Source organism: Ochotona curzoniae, unplaced genomic scaffold (assembly GCF_017591425.1).
Source record: "Ochotona curzoniae isolate NIBS_2020 unplaced genomic scaffold, NIBS_Ocur_1.0 contig_1302, whole genome shotgun sequence".
Classification (NCBI taxonomy): domain Eukaryota; kingdom Metazoa; phylum Chordata; class Mammalia; order Lagomorpha; family Ochotonidae; genus Ochotona; species Ochotona curzoniae.
Genome location: NW_024465035.1, coordinates 15,035,005 through 15,055,414, shown reverse-complemented (window position 1 = coordinate 15,055,414; position 20,410 = coordinate 15,035,005). Strand labels below are relative to the sequence as shown.

General features: G+C 54.1%; 1 protein-coding gene across 2 annotated transcripts in view; it reads left to right on the top strand.

The window, feature by feature from the left end:
* OSBPL10 (oxysterol binding protein like 10) overlaps window positions 1-20,410 on the top strand; it is a 164,840-nt gene that overhangs the window by 131,892 nt on the left and 12,538 nt on the right. For both annotated transcript variants that reach the window (XM_040963936.1, XM_040963927.1), the window contains 2 exons: window positions 2,590-2,800; window positions 6,216-6,370. In XM_040963936.1, coding sequence (XP_040819870.1) covers window positions 2,590-2,800; window positions 6,216-6,370 — 366 coding nt within the window. The remainder of the gene's footprint in view (window positions 1-2,589; window positions 2,801-6,215; window positions 6,371-20,410) is intronic.

Here is a 20,410-nt window from a genome sequence, read left to right as displayed (position 1 = left end):
CTGGCACAGTGGTCAGGATGCCTTTTTTTTTTTTAAAGATTTATTTTTATTTTATTATTTTTTTTATTGGGAAGGCGGATATACAGAGAGGAGAGACAGAGAGGAAGATATTCCGTCCGATGATTCACTCCCCAAGTGAGCGCAATGGCCAATGCTATGCCTGTCCGAAGCCAGGAGCCTCTTCCGGGTCTCCCACGCGGGTGCAGGGTCCCAAAGCTTTGGGCTGTCCTCAACTGTTTTCCTGGGCCACAGGCAGGGAGCTGGATGGGAAGCGGGGCTGCCGGGATTAGAACCGGCGCCCATATGGGATCCTGGGCGTGCAAGGCGAGGACCTTAACCACTGCGCCACCGCGCCGGGCCCTCAGGATGTCTTTTGGGGCCCTTTTGTATTCCAGGTCAGTTACTTGCGCTTCAGTTCTGACTCTGCTTGTCCATTGGAGCTTCCTGCCAGTGTGCACACTGTGCACCATGTGGGAGACCCACATGGAATTTCTGGTTCTTGGCCTGTGTCTGGCCCTGCCCAAGCTGTTGTGGGCATTGCAGAAGTATAGCAGCAGATAGGAGAAGTAAGTGTGTGTGTGTGTGTGTGTGTTGGGGCTGTAGGCTCTTAGTTAACTGCTTTTCAGAGAGCTGATGTTATAACTCTACCTCTGGCCACGTGCCCCCGTGGTAATAAGAGCAGGACATTCTGTAAGTTGGTTCTGTGTTTTTATTACCAGAGCTTTACATAATAGCGTGTGCTTGTGAAACAACCAGTATTTATCCTGTTCTGTGTAATTGCAACATAGAATTCTTTTTGTTGATTAAAATTAAGTGTATTTTACAGCTTGATTATACGCGCATTTTCTCTTAAGCGTTACAGCAGCCTGCATGGTAGTAAAAAAAAAAATACAGTTTATTATCTGCTTCATCATTATATTCCTTTTTCCAAATCATTTTTCAAAGGCACGGTTTTATGGTAAGAACTTCCAGAAACGCTGACTATTGCCAGTAGAGCGTGAAACTCACTTCTCCTTAACTGCTAGCAATTAGACATAGAGTTGACAATCAATTAATACGTGAACGTTTTATCTTGGTTGGAGTTACATTTAACCAGTTGGCAGTATTCCTTTGCAGACTCAGTGTGACAATAAAGATACTAGTCTCTGCTGAGTCTTCGTCCACGTACAGCTCATCCAGGACCATGGTTTGTGGGGACGATAAGTCCTGCGTGAGTTCTGTTGCCCTGTGGGGAGAGAACAGTGTGTTTTGGCTTCATCGACTCAGGCGCTGTTTACTGAACTGGGAATGCTTTATTGCACAACACGGATAATGATCCCTGCTTGCTTGTGAGCGTAAAGGAACGTAAGAAAAAACATGACAGGTGAAGTTGGACGATGGTGTGAGCTGTGGAGTTGTAAGCTGTAAGGATAAAAAGGGCATGTCGGGGGCTGGACCGGAGATGCAGGCTCTAAATACAGGGGCTCAGAAAGAACGTGGCTTTTAAGAAATGCTAGCATTGCACTGACACCCATATGGAATTCTGGTGTTGCAGGCTGCAGCTTCAGCTGCTTTGCCACAGGGCTGGTCCTGGAGTAGAGATACATAGAAAATGATGGGCATTTATTTTTAAAGAAAACGAGAACGAGAAGGGTAAGTATGGAATGAGTTTTGGGTCCAAGGGCAGTGTTCTTCGCAGGATAACTGTCAACAGGGACCCTCTGGAGGTAACAGACAAGTCAGGAAGCGTGGCTTTGAGTTAAGGACACCCCTTAAGGGGGGCACTGAAGCAATGGTGGTCCACTTGGGTGCCGCCTCTGATGTCAGGCAGCTCTGTGACCCGGGGCAGGTGGCCCGAGCTCCTCCACTGCTCAGGATGACTGATTGTTTGCTGGACAAGGCTAAGCACTTGCGCCCGTCATCTTGTTTCATGAGATAGGTTGTAATGAGCTTGGCCAGATAACCGTTCCAGTCCTGCCGTACCTCGGCAGCTCCTTGCTCTTTGATTTGCCAATTCAGACACACAATTAGGCTGCCTTGTATCTTAGGATAAGCTTAGCAATTGAAGCCAGGCCACACGTCAGGCTTATCTCGGTCTGCCTCGCTGTAAGCTGCGGAGCAAGGCTGAGCCTCCCCGTCCTGCTCTTTCTCAGCTGACTGGCGACTTCCTGGTGGTAGGAATGTCACATCCTGCCCAGCGTTTCTGCGCGTGGAGTGGGGGCGGGTGTGGTTGCGCTGCCCTCCGACACCACCCTTTACTTCCACTTCTGTAACTTTGAACAGCAGAGGATGTTGGCGGCAGGGGGCGCTGCAGGGAAAGCAGGGACTTGAACCTGCTCTGCGGGAAAAGCCCCGGCCTGTCCAGGATGCTTTGCAAGGACTTCTACTTTCTTGGGACACCTGGGTGGCCTCGCCATCCTGTCCAGCTCTGGCCTTGTAAGATTCCTTAGATGAAGATGCCTTTAGGTGGCTGCCTGAGGGACAGGTGTGAAGCCTGGCTCGTCAGAGGGCTTGTGCATATGTGCGTGCGTGCGTACACGTGCACTTAGCACCCCAGCCCACTCCCCACTCCCCACGCTCACCACCTCGCCCTCTTGCTCATTTTGGTAGATGATGAATCAAGTGGAGGGACAGCAGAAGAACCTGGTACACGCCATCGAATCCCTGCCCGGCTCAGGTCCCCTCACTGCCTTGGACCAGGACCTGCTGCTCCTAAAAGCTACCTCTGCTGCCACCCTCAGCTGCCTCGGGGAGTGCCTCAGCCTGCTCCAGCAGAGTGTGCACCAGGTGGGCCAGCCCGGCCACAAGCCTGGGGCCCCAGGTAAGACCTCCCTCCCCGCCTTGTCCCCGGGGGGCTCGTCTGCAAGTCGGTGTGCGGTGTGCGTGAAGGTCTTCCGCATTAACTCCATCCTATGCTTATCCACCTATCCCCGTATCCAAGTGTGACCCCATTCCTGCATGCTCCTGTCCCTCTCTGGTTGGGGGCCGGTTTCCTGTTACAAAAGAGAAATGTGATCTGCTTACTTGTGTGAATGCGGGGAGTTCCTTCAGCACCCGCTGACCGCAGCCCTCGGCCTTCTCTCCTTAGGTAGGGTCTGTGAGTGCGTAGCTTTTCTTTTATTTCCATTTTTAACCCTTCTGCTCACACGTGGACTCCAGCCCCAGTCACCAGGCTGTGGCATGCGTCCCCAGATGGGGTCCGGGCTGGGGTCTGTACAGGGATTTGTTCAGAATGCATGGCAGCAGGATTTCCAGGGCTGCATCCTAAAGCCTGAGATTTAGGGTGCTTTCCTAAGAAGCCCCAGTCCTTTTGGAGGCGAGTTTAATTCGGGAGCAGAGATTGAAGGAACCGGGGGTGAAAATGGCTGGCGGCTTGGATCCGGCCGGAGTGGGACCATGAGCCGAGCAGCAGCTCTGAATTTCCGTACCCAATGAGTAGTAACCCCTCATTCTCTCCCACCTGCTCCCCAGTTCTGGCCAAACCACCAGGCTGTTTTCTGTCTTCTTGGAATTTTTTCATTTTTTTTAGGATACCCCAAAGTCACTACTCTTGTGACTTGCTACCTCTGAATATCTTTTTTAAAGAAAAAAGTGTTTTGATTCGTCGGACATGTAGAGTTACAGAGGGGATAGAGAGAGGGACTGACTGGGCTGGGTTAGGTCAAGTCCAGGATCCTGGAACTCCCTGCAGGTCACCTATGTGAGCAGCAGGGCCAAGCACGTGGCCATCTGTTGTTTTTTGGGGTGCATTAGCGTGGAGCGGGCTTGGAAGTGAAAGAGCTGGGACCCAAACAGGTGTCCACGTGGGATGCAGACATGGCTGGCCCCAACTCTGCGGTCACCTAGCAGGCGTGGACCGAGCATACCTCCTCCCAGGCGACGATCAGGGGACACATTCATGACCAGCGGCGATGCTGTCCCCACCGTCAGGAGCTGGCCAAGGAGACGGGAGAGCAGTGAAGCAGCCAAGTTCCAGGTGTTTGAGTTCTTTGCAGCCAGGAAGCACAGTGGTCAGGGATACGGGGGCATTTGACTGCTATTGTGACAGGGAGGCCCTGATGGCCTGCCCAATAAGTGGCGTGGAGCTGAGCCCTGGGCAGAAATGCGAGTCGGCCTCCCCTGGGGGTGAGGGCCCGGGGGAGCTGCACTTGGCAGGCCGAAGGAGCAGCTGAGGCAGAGGCCCCAAGGCAGCCATGCGCTCGGTTGGTTTGAAGTGCTGGTGAGCTCCAGTGTGACTCGAGCACGCAGAACAGCCCCAAGAGGAGGAGCCTGAGCGAGGCCGGGCTGGCTCTGGGCTTTCTCTGCATCTTGAGGTGTAGCAGGGCTTTGTGGTCTAACGCTGATGTTTGAAGAGGGAGAACTTTGCCTAACCTTGTACCTGGGCTGGGTGGTAATGCACACAGCACCGCACGTAGCAGTCTCGTGTTGCTGTCTCTACTGCCTGGTGCTCTGCTTCCACGCCCTGGTTCCCCGGGTGCTGCAAGCCTGGGCTGCGTGTGGCTTTCCCTTCGAGGAACTCAAGTGAAAAGCCGAGTGGTGTGCTTAGTGCCTGGATGGAGCCGTTGAGAGCCTGAACGGTGAAGTTTCAGAACACACGGCCTCCAGCCTGTCTTGTGGCATTTACTCTTTCTTTTATTTTATGTATTTTTACGTGTTTGTTTTTTAAAAACAGGAAAGACCTTGCCCAGGAACACCTTGATCCACTGGCGTATTTCTTGAGTGCCTGCAGTGACCAGGACTGGGCACAACTGGGAGCTAGGGACCCAGTCCGGCGCTTCCACGTGGTTGCAGGGACCCAGCTGCTTGGGCCATACCTGCTGATGCGTGCTGGCAGCGAGCCGGGAGCAGAAGTGGACCTAGGAACCGAGCTCAACCGCTCGTCCTTGCCCTGGCCGTTAGACCAAGAACAGGATTTGCAGAACCTACAGTGTGAGACCTGTCGTTTTGCACGGCAGGATTGTTGTGAAGTGGGTGGTCTGCCCCGGCGACCCCTGCCCCATGTGCAAACATGGAAACATTCTGTCATAGACCGTGAGCCTCAATAAAACAACACTAGAGTTGGTGTTGGAGAAAAAGTGGAATAAAGCTTGCAGTTTGCTGGATTGCTGTCTGTTCCTTATTCCTTTTTAAAATATCTATTTATTATTGGAAAGGCAGATTTACAGAGAGGGAAGATCTTTCATCTCCTGGTTCATTCCCCAGGTGGCCACAGTGGCTGGGGCTGAGCCAATCCGAAGCCTGGAACCAAGAGATTTTCCGGGTCTCGCACGCAGGTGCAGGGTCCTGAGGCTTTGGGCCGTCCTCGACTGCCTTCCTAGGCCACAAGCAGGGAGCTGAATGGGAAATGGGGCCGCTGGGATTAGAACCGGTGCCCATATGAGATCCTGGCACTTGAAGGGGGAGGATGAGCCAATTGAGCCAAAACTCTGGGTCCAGTGCAGGTGTTTGTTCTGGAGTGGGGTGCATTCATCTGTCCGTAAGTTGGGCCTGCTGACACACACCATGCCTGGCTGAGTCTGGTGATGGGGGGTGGGGAGCCGTTGTGTGGTTACACTATCAGGCATCTTTCTGAGCCCTGATTATCATGCTCTTTGACCTCACATATTGGGGCCTGGCGCAGTAGCCTAGCAGCTAAAGGATGCACCAGGATCCCATATGGCCGCCACTTCTAATCCCGGCAGCCCCGCTTCTCATCCAGCTTTCTGTGTGAAGCCTGGGAAAGCAGTCGACGACCACCCAAAGCCTTGGGATTTTGCACCCATGTGGGAGATCCAGAAGAGGCTCCGGGCTCCTGGCTTTGGATCGGCACAGCTCCGGTTGTTGCAGCCATTTGGGGAGTGAATCAATAGATGGAAGATCTTCCTCTCTGTCTCTCTTCCTCTCTGTATATCTGACTTTCCAATAAAAATAAATAAATAAATCTTTTTAAAAAAACACAGTTGGAGCAGCTTGCTTTTTTTTTTTTTTTTTTTTTTTTAACAAAATCAAACTTTGACTTTGCATTGTAAAGGTATTGTGTCCTGGGTTGGGAAAAAGAAGCTGTTACCTTCCTGGTATTGCACAGGGCCCTGTTCCTGAGTTGAAGGTCAAGGGGCTCTACTGCAGCCCCAAGCAGTGCCCCCACGATCGTGTGCTTCATCAGACTCACAGGAGACGGTAGCCTGGGGCCGTGAGGGGCAAAGCCTTCAGTGGTGGGTTTGGACAATACTTGGCATCATGCTGGGTCTTTGTTTCAGAAAACATCCTGGGATGGCATGGGCCCAAGTCACACTCTACAGAGCAGCTGAGAAACGGGACCCTCGGCTCCTTGCCACCAGCCAGTGCCAACATAACCTGGGCCGTGTTACCCAACTCCGCCGAAGACGGGCAGAGCCCGCAGCCGGAGCCTGAGGTACGTGCGGGGTGGTCTGTGTCGTCGCTCGTTCACCAATCTCACTCTTGGTCCTCAGTGGGGACAGATGAGAGCTGAATGAGCCGGGCGCCCACCTGCCTTTCCTCGGTTCCTGTGTCTGAATCGTGGGCCTGGGAGCAAGGACTCACCTACTTGCCCTGAAATGGGAGTCTTGCTCACTTGCAGTGGGATCACGTGAAACAAGCCCGGGAGAATGATGCGATTGACATGACGGGAGCAGTTCCACTCCATTCTGGCGCTCCCCTGAGGAATGAACGGCTGGTGCGGTTGCAAGCTCCCGCCCCCCGCACTCCACCCCCGGTCGGGCTTCCCGGAGGCACTGTGCTGGCCTTGGCCAGGCTGGCTGCACAGGGCGGTCACTGCCTGCCTTGCCCTGCAGGGAACAGCCCCTACAGGTCTTGGCTGGCCCCTGCCCAGGTTTGCACCAGCCTCCTGACCCGCGCTTCTGCATGGTGGCAGCCGGAAGGCAGCCGGGCACACCGTTTCCTGGGCCGGGTTTGCTTCCTGTCATGCATGCACTTCATTTTGCTTCTGACACGTGTGCCTTCTTCACACGCTCTGCGTTCACCACGTGGAGGAGATCTCCTTTCAGTTGAACTTTGTTTAGGCCCGATGCGGTGTGGTACCCACAGCATCGCTTCCGTGAGTCTGAGAGCCCCCAGGCGGCTGCTTGCATCCAACCACCGGTTTGTTCCAAGAGTCACGTGATGGTTTGCTATGCCAGTGACTTACTAGCAGAGCTGCTAAGAGCTGCTAAGCTTTATAGAGGGAGCATCCAGCCGCCTAGGCACGTGTGTTGGTGAGCATCTTGTAGGTGCCTGGGCAGGAGATGGAGCAAGTGGGGGATATGAATTTTAGAAGGGCATTTGGCATGTGCCATGTGCCAGTACCAGCTGGAAAAATACACTGTGCTGTGTACACTGATGCAAGGTAAGTGGGTGATAGTGGGTGTGCCAGCATCCCCACAGGCACATGGCACATTGAGGGACCGGCTGGGTTGGTGTTTGAGAAGGGGGTGGGTGTGTGATTGCTAAAGAACTGAGAAAATAATTCAGCATCCTTGGTTTTTCTGGAAGAGAACATTGGGTGGTGGGTTGGTTGGTTTACACTGAAATGAACCTATTTAACATCTTAACTCTAGAGGGAAGATAGAACAGCGGAGTGTCAGGAGAGCTTTGGTGATCATTGCTTTGTCTCTCCAGCCATGTTCTGGGGCTCACCCCTGCAAGGGCTGCGACGTCACAGCCTGGCTTCCTTGGGCGGGGACCCTGCTTCACAGCAGCCCCTTTGGGGTGGCCCCTGCTTCCCCCTGACATGTGGGAGACAGGAGGATTCCTTGCAGTTGGCAGAGACTGCTGTTAGTGGAGTAGAGAGAAGGAGAGTTCCCTTGCAAATGACTTGGGTATGTGACCCTCAAACCCAGACTGTCCGGGTTGGCAGACATGCTTTATCTTTTGAGGCCAGCATGCTTCGTCCGATTTTCCTGTCTCAGTAGAAGGCAAGGACTGGATACCCAGTCACTTTCCTGTCACCTGTCTACTGCAAGGATGGCTGCAGGGAAGAACCACTGGAAATGCCTGCAGGCCAGCAGTGCCTTAGGAGAAAGCTCCCTTTTGATGTAAAGAATGTGGTTACTTACGCAAACAGTCACAAGAGATCTAATTTTAAGAATTGTGGTTATTGTGGTTAGTTAGCTGAATAGATGGTTTGCTTCTGGTTTGCTGTGTTTATCACAGCTTAGGTCTTTGGCATTGGAGAAAGAAAACCATTAGTATATAAAGGAGATCTTCCCCTGTGCCGGTTCTAGCTTGCCATAAAATAGTATCCGTCTAGAATATTAGTGCATTTTTCAAGCTTAGTCTGTTTACTTTCCAGCAGAATGCAAGCTGTGAGAGCACCGGATTTTGTCTGAGTTAGAGGGGAGTTGTGCTTGGCTGTGGCCAAACGCAGCTATCTGAAAATGCCATTCCGCTGGGCTGCCAGCTCGTCTGACTGTGAGATCTGACATGATGCGTTGGGATGTGGGGTTCAGCTGTGAGTGGAACAATTTTTTCAACTCTAACACCCTTTCAAATGTACACTTGAGCCAGCAAAAGATTATGTGCTTTCATCATCAAAGGAGGCCTTGTTTAGCATCACAGGGATGGAGTTTGGGGTAGGCACTGGGGGCTGACTCCTTGCTCCACCCTCTTGAATGGAAAGACTTTGTCCAGCTAGGTTTGCCAGTGTGGCCAGGTGCTTCCTGCTGGTGCAGTTGCCAGACCAGGGCATGAGTGGCAGGAGGCGTCTCCGGTGACCCGCCTCAGCCTTTTGAGGTCTTGCTTCCAGCTGTGTGGCCATGAGAAGCAGCTGGATCCGGCCCCCCTACGCAGGCATGACCTCGCGACCCAAAGCAGAAGGACCCTGCTGCCTTCGGCTCTGATCCGTGCAGGGATTCCAGAAGTCTCTACTCACACTCCTTCCGGACTGGAGTGCCTTGAGTTGTTTCCGCTTCGTCTTCTGGTTAGTGGCAAGTTGGAATGTGGCACAGGGGAGACGAGGTGTCTGTTGTACCCACAAATGACCCTGAGCACGTGGTCTCCGTGCGCTGTATCTTCAGCTGGCCAGTCCCTTTATTATCAGGCTTACGGGTCTCAATTTCACTGAGGTAGACCCGCCTCTGATTCTTCCGTGGAGACTCCAGCTCACTTAGAGAAGTACTGCGTTGAGAACCGCTGGTGAGCTGAACTGTTGGCGCTGGCCTTGGCAGCAGTTGGCCCGTCTCCCCCAGCCCCACTTCTCCCTTACTTTTTGTTGTTCTTTCGCATAAATAAGTGAATATTTTAAAAAGGAAAAGCATTGTGCATGTAGTCAACACAGCGTAAGAATTCTTTTTAAAGATGTATTTATTTTTGTTGGAAAGGCAAATTTAGAGTCGGATCATCCCTCTGCTGGTTCACTCTTCAATGTCCTCAATGGCTAGAGCTGAGCCAACATGAAGCCAGGGGTTTCTTCCTGGTCTCCCACACGGGTGCAGGATCCCAAGGCTTTGGGCCGTCCTCGACTGCTTTCTCAGGCCACAAGCAGGAAGCTGGATGGGCAGTGGAACAGCCAGGACACGAACTGGCACCCATATGGGGATCCTGGCTATTGCGCTGGGCCCACTATAAGAAGTTGATTATAAGTCCATTGGTGGCATTAAAGGGTTTGTTTCTGTCTTGTTTTCATCTCTCTGCCTTGCTCATCCCGGTGGACTTCCTGTAGGAGTAAGTCTTAACCAGTCTGGCTTACGTATGCTCCTGGGATGAAAGATGACTGATCAGTGTCCTGGAGCTGTCTAGACCCTCCCTTTCCTTGGACCACGTCTAGCCATTGACCTTGACCAAAGCGCACAGGTGGGGGTGGTTCTCAGTGGGAATCTTACTATAGCCCTTGGGAAGACAATTGAGGTACCCCACTTGGATGCTGTTATCTCAAGTAGTGATTCGATGGTCTGGACTTTGTTCTTCCGGGTCTGGAGGGAATGTAGCCCGTCATTCAGACACACGTAGAGGTTAGACCTCCTGGCTGTCCCACCCTTGGGACTTAACTAAGAGGTGGAAGAATTCAGGCTGTCCCTCATGATTATGCTTCGTTTCCCAGCAAAATAAGACGTGACTGTTCGTCTGGGTTATTTGTATTTGGCAGTATTGCCGTGTGCCGGGCGTCGCATGGAGCCCAGCGTTTTCACAGCCCAGTGTGTCTGTCTGTCTCCTGGGTCGATTTCCCAACTATTATTCTCTGTCTCTTGAGAGTAGAAGGAAAAGACAAAGTTGTTTTTTTTTTTTTTTTTACGGGGGGATAGGAGGGCTTGTTTCTGAGGTCAGCATGCCAAGAGGCAAGCTGTGGTGGGGTGTGGCTGTCGGTGCACCTGCGGCCTGCAGAGGCTGGAATGGTCGGTCTCTGAGGGAGCTGAGCCTGGGGGTCGGATGCAGCTGCTGTGCCTCCGTGGTTGTGAGCTGCTTTGTCTTCTGCCTGCCTGCCTGCCTTCTCCTGCAGAGTCAGCCATAGAACCATCACACACACGCCTCGGCGCTGCGTCGGTCGTGCCAGACCCTCTTGGATTTAGCATCTGGCCGTTTTCGCGAGCTCTCTGCTCACGAGGCGAATCTGGTGGAAAATTCCAAATGGCTTCTTGGCAGGGCCTGTGGGGGGGGGGGGCTGCATTTTGGGGTTTTGTTTTTCTGAGTAAGGGATCCTCTCTGGCTGGCCCCAGGAACACTCCCCGTGTGGCCTCCCTCCTGCTCCTCCCCCTCCCCCCAGGCCCGCGTGGCTTTGTGACATAACCTGCGGAGTGTTGCAGAGGTCAGCCCTCGCATCTGCCAGTTGGGAGGTGCAGCCTATGAAAAAAATCCTCACCAGGCGCTACAGCCTGTCCTGTCGTGCAGCACTACCCCAAGGATTAGGCGCCTGGAAACCGGTGAATGCCAAGGGCCTGAGCTGCACGGGCTACCCGTGGGACTGCCCCCACCCTCTTCCCCATCGGCCCTTGCCTGCCTGCCTTGTTTTGCGGTTGCTTTGAGAGGAGCAAGTCGGATCTGAAAGAGGGGTGACATGTTGGAGAGGTTGTAGCAGTGTGGTATGAGCATTCTTGGCGTTCTCCTAGTTTGGGGTGCTTGTCCTCACTGTGCAAACGTGGCCCCCCCACATTGAGCAGCTGCGTCTCTGCCCACCTGCTGACTCTTCGATTCGTCCACGGTGAGGAACTGTGTCAAGGTGATTTATCTGCTGGCTCTGACCACGCTCCCTCTGCAGCGACGGGAGGTCGGTGTGTGGAGATTTATGGTCCTGGGGAAAGGGTATTACAGAAGGAAGGGGTAGAATATTGGTCACCGAGACTTGGGACTCTGCCTAAGTCAATCTATTTCTTCATTCCCTTTTTGCAAGTTGGAGATGTGCAGGCGACGAATGGAGCTGTGCGTGGAGGTTACCGTGTACTGAATCAGAATTGCAAAAGCTAGGGGTAGCAACACATGTGACCAGAGAGAAAGAAGGTAGATTGTGCATGTGTGTGCGTGTGCGCAGGTGGGTGAGAGCAGGACCCATAGGTTCTGACGGTCTTTTGCAGCACACTCCAGAGGTGGTCAGCTTAGACAGTTCTCTGGGTCTTAAAGATACCGCGCCAGCAGCCAGAAGGGTGTTTGTCCCAGTCAGCCCCGGACCTTCGTGCTGCGTTAAGGAGGTCACGGGAGCATGGGGGAGGTCTGTGACATGCAGTCGATGTCCTGCGATGCTGTGTCCTCTGGGGACAGTGCACGCCTGTCGCTCTGCAAAACCCTGATCCCTTCTTGGGCTTTTTTTTTTTTTTCGCCCACGTGCAGCTAAGCGCACACCGTGGTGTCCTGTGTCACACGCAGCGCGCTGTGTTGGCAATCGAAGCCCTACGACCTTGGAAATCAGAGAGAATGCTTCATCCCTAATAGGTAGAAGAGGAGGGGGAGAAGTGCGGCCATGTGAAGGGAAAAGAAACAGCAGGGATTTAAAAAAAAAATCTGTGTACACAGAAGTACCCCCCTAATGACTATTCTTTGATTTTATTCATTCCTTGAAAAACAAATTATTGAATACCTGTTACAAACCACTCTTTGGTGTTATAAATGGGAAACTCTGTACTGGACAGGAACCCTGGCATTGGTGAGCTGCTTGGCAGCCAGGGTTCTCCTCGGCCCCAAGGCCTCAGCAGTGCCCTTTGGCCACAGGAGAGCTAGCAGTCCTTAGCTGTGCAGTCTGCAGCATGCTTGAGTGGCTGTGCCCCATGGCAAGGGCCTGGGTAGGCAGGGTTGGGGGGGCGAGTGGAGTATCGCCCCTGTGGAAGTGCTCACACTGCGTCCAGAGGGATGGGTTGAAATTCACCTGCTAGGCCCAGGTTGGAAGAAGGCATGATTGCACTCCCATCCTGAGCCTATTGGGGGTGCTCACGCTTCTACCTGCCCCTGGTGTCCTTGGAGTCTGGGGCTCTGGAGTAACTGCCCTTCCTCTGGCCAGAGCCCCAGCAGGACTAGAGTGAGGGCTTCATGGACCTTCTCCTCTGTCTTCCCGAACCTTCTTGAGGCTTAAGAGGCTGGTCTTCTGTTCCTGGCTCTCTGCTGTCCTTGCTGCTTGCTTATTGTCTTGCGTTGTTCTTGCCCGCCTGCCTGCCTGCCTGCACGTGAGCTTGGTTGAGACAGGAATCCTTTTGTGGCATGGCCCCAGGCCTGAGCAGTCATACCAGCTTCGTGGTCAGGAAGTGGACTATTTCAGGGGCTGGGGCTGTGGTAGCTCCGTGTTCTTATTGCTGGCACAGCCTGGGAGAGGAGTTGGCGATGTCCTGTGGCTTGGTGAGGGGCAGCAGCCGGGGAGGAGGCCACTCGTTAGTGACAAATCCTTGTGTGTTTGGTGTGCCGCTGCAGGCTGTTCTGCCAGCATTGCTCATGACCAGCCCCTGGGAACTGTGCTTAGCCTATAGGACACTCTCCAGGGCGAGTGAGCCCATTCCTGTCCTTGTTAAAATATTTTCCCCCTCGATTTACTTGAAAGTAAATTTACAGAGCGTGCACTCCTGTCTGCTGGGTCTCTTCCCATATGTGCACAACAGCCCAGGCTGGATCAAGCCAAAGGCAAGGAGCCCATGGGGGAACTCAACCCAGGACTCCCCTTGGCAGGGGTGGGGACCCCGGAACTTGAGCCATCCCCGCTGCCCTCCAGGATGTGCATGGCAGGAAGCTGGGGGCGGGGGGGGGGAGCCAGGACTCGAAGCCGGGCATTGCAATCGGGGTCTTGACCACTAGCCTGAGTGCCTGCTGCCTGGGTGAGGTTGAGCCCAGTGGGTGGAAGAGCAGTGGCTGGGGGGATGTGTCTCCTGGACCAGCAGCCAGCGCACAGAGCCCTGCCCCGCTACTTCACCATCTGCCCAACCCGTGCCAGTCGCCTTCCCTGTCCTTGTGGCCTCCCGTGCCCTTCGTGCCAGGGGCTGATGAGAGTCCCGTGGGCCATGCTGCTGGTGCACGCCCCCCACCCCCAGGCAGCTTTGCTTCGGGGAAGTCCTGCTGCGTCGTCATTGGCCGAATTCGTGATTCAGTGCTGGGTGTGCTCACCAGGCGGATGCTGTGAAGCACCCAGTGTGGGGACTTGGTCCTTCCTCTCTGTTCTTTTCTGGGGAGCAGCTCCCCTGTGGCAGGTGCAGACACCCATGGCTGTGAGACCACGGCCACCCTGGCACACTGCTAATCCCCGTGCTCTTTTGTGCTTCTGGGGGGTGGCGGCCGGGAGTTGGGGCTCCTTTTTGGTTCTTTCATTGTTTACTTTCGTTTAGTCTCTGGTTTCTAAGCAGATCCTTGGAAATCAGAGAGAATGCTTGTGCCCCCTGCAGATGTCCGCCCTCCCCCCCCCCCCCCAGCATTAGGGAAGGAGCCCCTGTTTATTTTGGCTGCTGTTAAATACCCCTCCTCCCAGCCCCGCCTCTCCTCCTCCTTCCCCTGCCCGCCCCCCAGGAAGTTTGCTGCGTCCTTGCGTGGTGTATGTTTATGATTGAAAATGAACCTTTCTGCAGGTCGGCCCCTTGGCTCAGGAAGCGCCTCTCTCCTTCCAGTCTGTGAGCGCCAAGTGTGGCCAGTGTGTGTGTATGTGTGGTTAGAGCCACGGAGCCAGCGCCCCGCTGGGAGGCAGCCAGAGGATTGTGATGTCAGTGACAGCCAACTGAACACCTCCAGCGTGGCAGCGGGGGCCGTGCCAGTGGTTATGCCTGTCCTGCGACCTGTTGAGGCTGAGAGCGCCTGCTCCCGTCGGGTGTGCCTTCCCCATTGAACCTACCTCCAAATGGCAAGCTAAGGTCCCCCCCCCCTCCGTACAGCGGGGACCTGGAAGGCACCATCAGCCGCCGAGCTTCGGAAGTGGCTCCATGCAGAGGGTAGTCTCTATGTAGGAGCCTCGAGTGGCTGCCCTGCATCAGGGCCCGGACCATCAGCTGTGCGCACGACCCCACCTCAACGCCACCGCGCACCCACAACATCTGTCTTCGGCATGACTTCTGAGCCAAGGGGAGCATCCGTTCTTTCAGCCGAGAGACCCTCCTCCTGCCGGCCAGGATGGCCTATTTCTGGAGACTCAGAGACGGGCCCCAGCAAGACTCGTTCAGAGGAGAAGTGCCACCGTTGCTAAGCCTGGAAAAGACAGTAGGTCATTTGGAGTAGCCGCATGGCATTCGTGGTTCTGTGTCTTCGACAGACATCATTTGTCGTAGCGTGTCGTTGTGAAGGTCCCTCCTCCAGCCCCCGACCTCCTGCAGGACTGGGTAGATACGTGATGGTTAAGTTTCCTTTTGGGCAGTGATGGCCCAGGAGGCTGAGGGCCACTGACTGGACTGCTGCCAGCTGCCGTGGCATGTTCAGGTTCTCCAAATGGGATGGACATGGATGCAGAGTCGGACCGAACTTCACCTGCAGCTGGGCACACAGTGGCCATGACCCCGGGCTGTGACTTAGGGCTTCGTAGATGTAAGATAGAACCGGTGTGGAGGGGGGCTCACCATGGGAATGAAGCAGTGACTGACAGTTCGCTTAAACAATGCTGTAAATGTTGAAACGAAAAAACGGGTGGGTCCTTGGTTTGGTAAATTTCATAAATGTCATCCAAATCAGTATCATTTAGAACTGGGGTGGGGCGGGAGGGTAGGGAAGCTGGCTCGCTGGACACCTGCATGTCGCAGACACCGAGTTCCCTTTAGATTTTTCTTGCTCTTGCCACTCCTGTTGACCTCCTTCCAAATCCCTTCGCCAAGTGCCTGTCTCAGCCTTAGAATCCTTTTTTTTTTTGTCCCTGCTGGCCTCTCTCACATGCTGCCAGAGCTTGCTGTTTGGGTCCTCAGCCCTCTGTGGCCCACCTGCCAGCCATTGCTGCTTGCTGTTGCATGTTGTATACAGGTGTGTGGAGCGTGGGGAAGGTGGCACCCTTCCCAGGAGGGAGTGTGTCCGACCTTTTTTTCACTTGAGGTTCTCTGGGTGGTGCTTAGGGTCTGTCTTCCCCTGTGCCTCCCTGAATTCTTGTACGGTTCCAGAAATGTGTAGGTTTCCTCACCTTGCCAGGGAAATGATATTTCCGGATGTCTGAGCTTGCCATTCGGTGCCTAGATTATCTGGTTACGGTTCGGTGCACCCCTGTGCCTGCCTGCTCCCCCCAAGCTGTCACTGTTGCAGAAAGCTGCCTGGCTTTGAGATGGTCCAGCTGCAGTGCCGGCTGCCAGCGGGGACTCTGCTGTGCGTTGCCTGGCTCTTGTCTGTCCTTGGCGTGTGGGCGGTAGAAGAGTTGAGTATGATATTGTTGTGGAAGATGTTGTTTATTCAAACATACACACCACTGCAGGTTTACTCATTGGCTTGGGTCCTGGCTGGCTGGGTGAGTCCAGCTGGATCCCTTTCCCTTGCCTGTGTGGGATGGCAGGGCTCTGGCCTAGGAGAGCCAGGAGGCACCTGTGTGGCCTGGGGGATGCACCCACATGGGCCTCTGCATGATGTGAGGGCTGCTCCCAACCCGGGCGAAGACATGATTGGGGCATGCGCAGATGAAGGGATGCCAAAGCAGTACAGACTGTTAGTGTGGGGCTGGCTGCCCAGGGCCAGGTGTTAACAGACGGTGAGGTCACTGTTGAAGCAGGATGGGTCTGGGGGGGTTCGTGCCCTTGGAGGAGGGAGAGGAGGTTGGTTTGGGGCTGGGAGGTGGGGTGGAGTGAAGCCTGCAGTAAGGAAGTGAGTGCCTAGAACTGGCCCAGATCTTATTTCAGTCACACCTATGTATTGAATAAAAACAAGTAAAAAATTCCCACTTTGTTTGCCATTTTCATTTGTTTCGAAACATTGAGGTTTTTGCAAAACATTGTGATTTGTGTTGAAAGCAAAGCCCAGCATTCCCAAGCCACCGTGGTGCCCTCCAGCTTGGGCCATCATGGCATGGGCAGGCCATTCTCACTGCATGCGGGTGTGGGCCGGTAGTTCAGGACCAGGATGCATGTGCACCTGCTGGGACTGGGACTATTGCCTTCCTGCCCCAAGGACCCATCTCTTCCGTGGCCTGAGGGTCCAGGGAGGGCTGTGGAGTCCCTTTGCAGTGGTGCTCACACACACAATGTCTGTAGTTTCTAGGATAGTGGCAGATGTTAGAAAAATTGTCCATGGGTCCCAGGTCACCACTGGCCTACCCGGCGATGTTCTAAACCTCATCGTGCCCATGACACTGCGTTTCTCATCTGTGAAGTTCTCGTACTAGGACCCATGTGATGATGCAATCTCCTAATCCACCCACCCCCAGCAAGTGCTGGAATCCCATATGAGCACCGGTTCGAGTCCTGGCTGCTCTATTTCCCATCCAGCTCCCTGCTTGTGGTCTGGAAAAGCAGTGAAGGATGGCCCAAAACCCAAAGCCTTGGGACCCTGCAGCCACATTGGAGAACTGGAGGAGGCTCCTGGCTTCGGTTCAGCTCAGCTCCGGCCATTGTGACCACTTGGGGAGTGAACCAGCGTATATGGAAGATCTGTCTGTATGTCTTCCTCTCTCTAAATCTGCCTTTCCAGTAAAAATACATTTTTTAAGATGAACTTTTTCACATTTGCCCCCATCCTTGCAACTTGATTTTGTTTCATTTTGTTTAGCATCCTACACCCTGAAATCACATTTCTTGTTTTTATTAAAAAAAAAAAATCTCATTGCAAAGGCTGCTTCTCTTTGGAACATGTTTCCATTGCATTTCATCTTGAGGTTTGCATGCGTCTTTGTGGCCGGGCTGGGCCGTCGGCAGAGGTCTCCCGGGCAGCTGGGATGTGAAGATCTTTGGGCGACTTCGGGATACCCTCACCGGCACTCACACTCCTTGTACTTCTGAGCTGGAGACGCACAGGCATATGCTACCTTTGAGCACCTGTTCGTGCTTTCTAAGGGAAAGCTCCTAGAGATGCAGAGGTTGTGTGAGAATGGGGCACCCCGGAGAGAAGGGAGGAGGACGCCCTAAGGAACGAGGGTAGGGCGGGGGAGCATGCCGTGGTTGAGCTGGTACGTAGGATGCGTGCGCCCCACGTCTGAAGACCTGGCCTTGTGTCTCCGCTCTCGCTGTGGCCTCTGGTTCCTGCAGCTGTAGGCCTTGGGAAGTAAAGGTGCAAGAAATTGGGCTTCTGCCACTCAGGTGTGTTCCTGGCTGCCGGGCTGGGGGTGCTCTTGGGCGCTGACAGATGGTCCCGCTGTCCTCCCCGCACACCCCCCAGTTTGGCTGCATGTAGAGGAGGGACCTTGTCTGCAGCTAGACTGAGTCCTGCTGTGTTGCAGCGAAGGCAGACCTTTTTGCCCCCCACCTACCCAACTATGATTATTAACCGACAGCGTCATAGGGCAATTCGGAGATCACACACTGTAGGCACCCACACACTAACTCCTTGTTCCAGCCCGGGCAGGATTTGTTGAGAATTTGTGCCAATAACATAGGGCTGTTTGTGGGCCTGCCTGGGACTCTTCTTTCCCTGCTGGGTAGGGTGGCTTGGGATGGTGGGTTTCAGTCAGCAGCTGGGCCTGGGACACAGCTCCAGTGTCCTTTGCTGCAGCCCCAGGGTCTTTGAGAGGAAGTGACAGATGTATAGAGTGTGGGTGTTGGCTTGGGGTGCTGGGCGGCATCGGAGGGGTTTATGGGTGTCTCAGTGCCACGAGATCAAGGCTTGCTGCCGGGGGTGGACTGGGGGACAATGGACCTCCGACTTGGGAGTCAGAGCCAGGCTAGGTTGAGTTTTGCAGTAATAAAGGCAGAGAGAAGGGAAAGGTGTGGTCCCAGGCACCCTGTAAATGGAATACACCAAGTGTATAAAAGACTGTGAGGTCCCTCCCTGGGGTGCAGGCCTGGGGGCACCTGGGCAGTCGCCCCTAAAGTGCAGGGAGGCCCTCTTGACTTCACAACGCCCGTAAGACCTTGCTGAGCTCTTGTTCAGTTCACCATCTGGACTTCGGTGAGAACAGCTCACAGCAGACAGGAGGGACTACTCTCGGCGTGCAGCCACAGGCTGAGCAGCCTCGGTTGAAAACCCCCAAGCTTGAAATGCCCCCCAAATCCAACACTTGGGGAATGCTGCTGACCTGAGAGCCAAAGGGAGGACATGGCATACCTGACCTGTTGAGTTGGCTCCCAGTCCGGATGAATGCTGATGCGCCGAATATACACAGAAGGAGCACCTCAGGCTCCGTGCATTGGGTGTATGTGGCTTTTCACATTCAGACTGGGGCTGCATCTTCAAGACACGTCATTCTTGTACATGAAGATATTTTTCAAATCTAGTGACAATCTTAAAACAAGCAATGTTCTCCCAAGGATAAGGGGTTCTTAGCCGCAGTGCTCCAGCAGTGCCGTGTAGGGGCCCGATAGCCCTTCTCGCCACCTTGGCCCTATGCTGGCTAGGGATCTGATTTCACTGGGCTCTGATTGTCCTTTTTCTTCCCGAAGCACAATTGCATGCCCTGCCCTACCCCTGCCCCATGACCCTGGGAAGAGGAGAGCTCTGCTAACTCACGTGGCTGCCCAGCTGGCCAACGCGAAGGGAGCTGCAGCCTAGTGCATTGCTTTCCGGGAGGGATAGCATCCCAGTTGTCTGACTCCAGAGGCGTCCAATCAGAAGAGCGAGGTTGTGGTAAGCTGAGGCAGCCCCCATCCTTAGCAGGGACGTGGAGGCCAGAGGCTGCGGCAGGAGGCATATCCATGGAAAGCCATGCTGTCCCAGCTCAAGTCTCAACACTGCAGTGGCCTTGGCCTGTGCAGCACATCACAGGTGGAGGTGGGAGATAGTGCTGGAGGAGATGTAGGGTGGTCTCGGGGCTGCTGATGGGGCTGTACCCCTTCCATCACCTGACTTCCCAGTGTGGAATTGGGGCAGTCCACAGCCCCCGAGGTTCCCTCGGTACGGTCATCTTTGGGACCGAGCAGTAGAGGTGCCTGCGTTTTTTTCCCCCATATCCTGGCAGAACCATTCCCTACAGTAACAGATAGTACAGTTGACCCTTAGTGCCCTGGAGTGTGCGTCCGTGGATTCAACCAATCATAGAACAGAAATATTCAGGGAAAAAGTGATAATTACACGGAACTTGTGCAGAATCTGGTCCTTATTGTTTCCTAGATAATAACATATTTACACCGTATGCAGTATTGTAACAGACATGATTAGAAGTGTCCGGGGAGCTGTGCACAGGCTGTGCTGTGCTGTCTGTAAGGAACTTGAACGTGGTAGTTTTGATGTGTGTGGAATGGTGGTGGGGTCCTGGCACCAGGCCTCGCTGAGATCTGCAGAGGGTGAGGCCCAGGGAGCCGAACTCCGGCTTCATCCAGGCCTGGCAGGAACCAGTGGTGAACAGGTGAACACATCTATGAACATTTCCAAATGCCTGCCTCCTTTTGGAGTGCTGGCAAGGAAGGGAGCAGAGACGTCAGACCAGAGGCTAGGCAACCCCTTGATTGCTAAAATCGCCTTTGTGTTACGGAAGAGCCTTCAGTGGGAGGTGATTTTGCTCTCGGGCAGGTTAACAAAGCATTTGTTTGGGATGGTCACTGGTGTGTCCTTTAAACACCTGTGACCCTTAGCATTTCTGGTGAGTTGGCTGTGTCTTACCTGCCACCCAGCAGTTGGAAAGAAGCAGGTCATGGTCTGTGGGCAGTGTTGTTGCTGACCTGGAAGCAGGTTCTAGGTAGACCGTGAGTGCACGAGGAGGGTTGTGGAATGCAGTGATTTCTCTCAACAGAATTCCAATGAGAGCTTACCCTGTACTCGGGGCTCCAGATGCTTGGGTATTGCAAAATGCTGGGGCCAGTCCCACCTTGAGGTATGCACTTGCCCGTTGCTGCGTAGTTTGAGAAATTGGAATGCAGGGATGGAATTCCCCGTGCAGGGGAGCAGGGCCTGTTGGGCTGCGCAGTCCTCCACAGTGTGGTCAGGTGGCCACACTTCTCCTTGGATGCTCATTTCTTATCTCCCTGCTTAAATCAGTGTCTTCATCAGTGTCCTAAGGGGT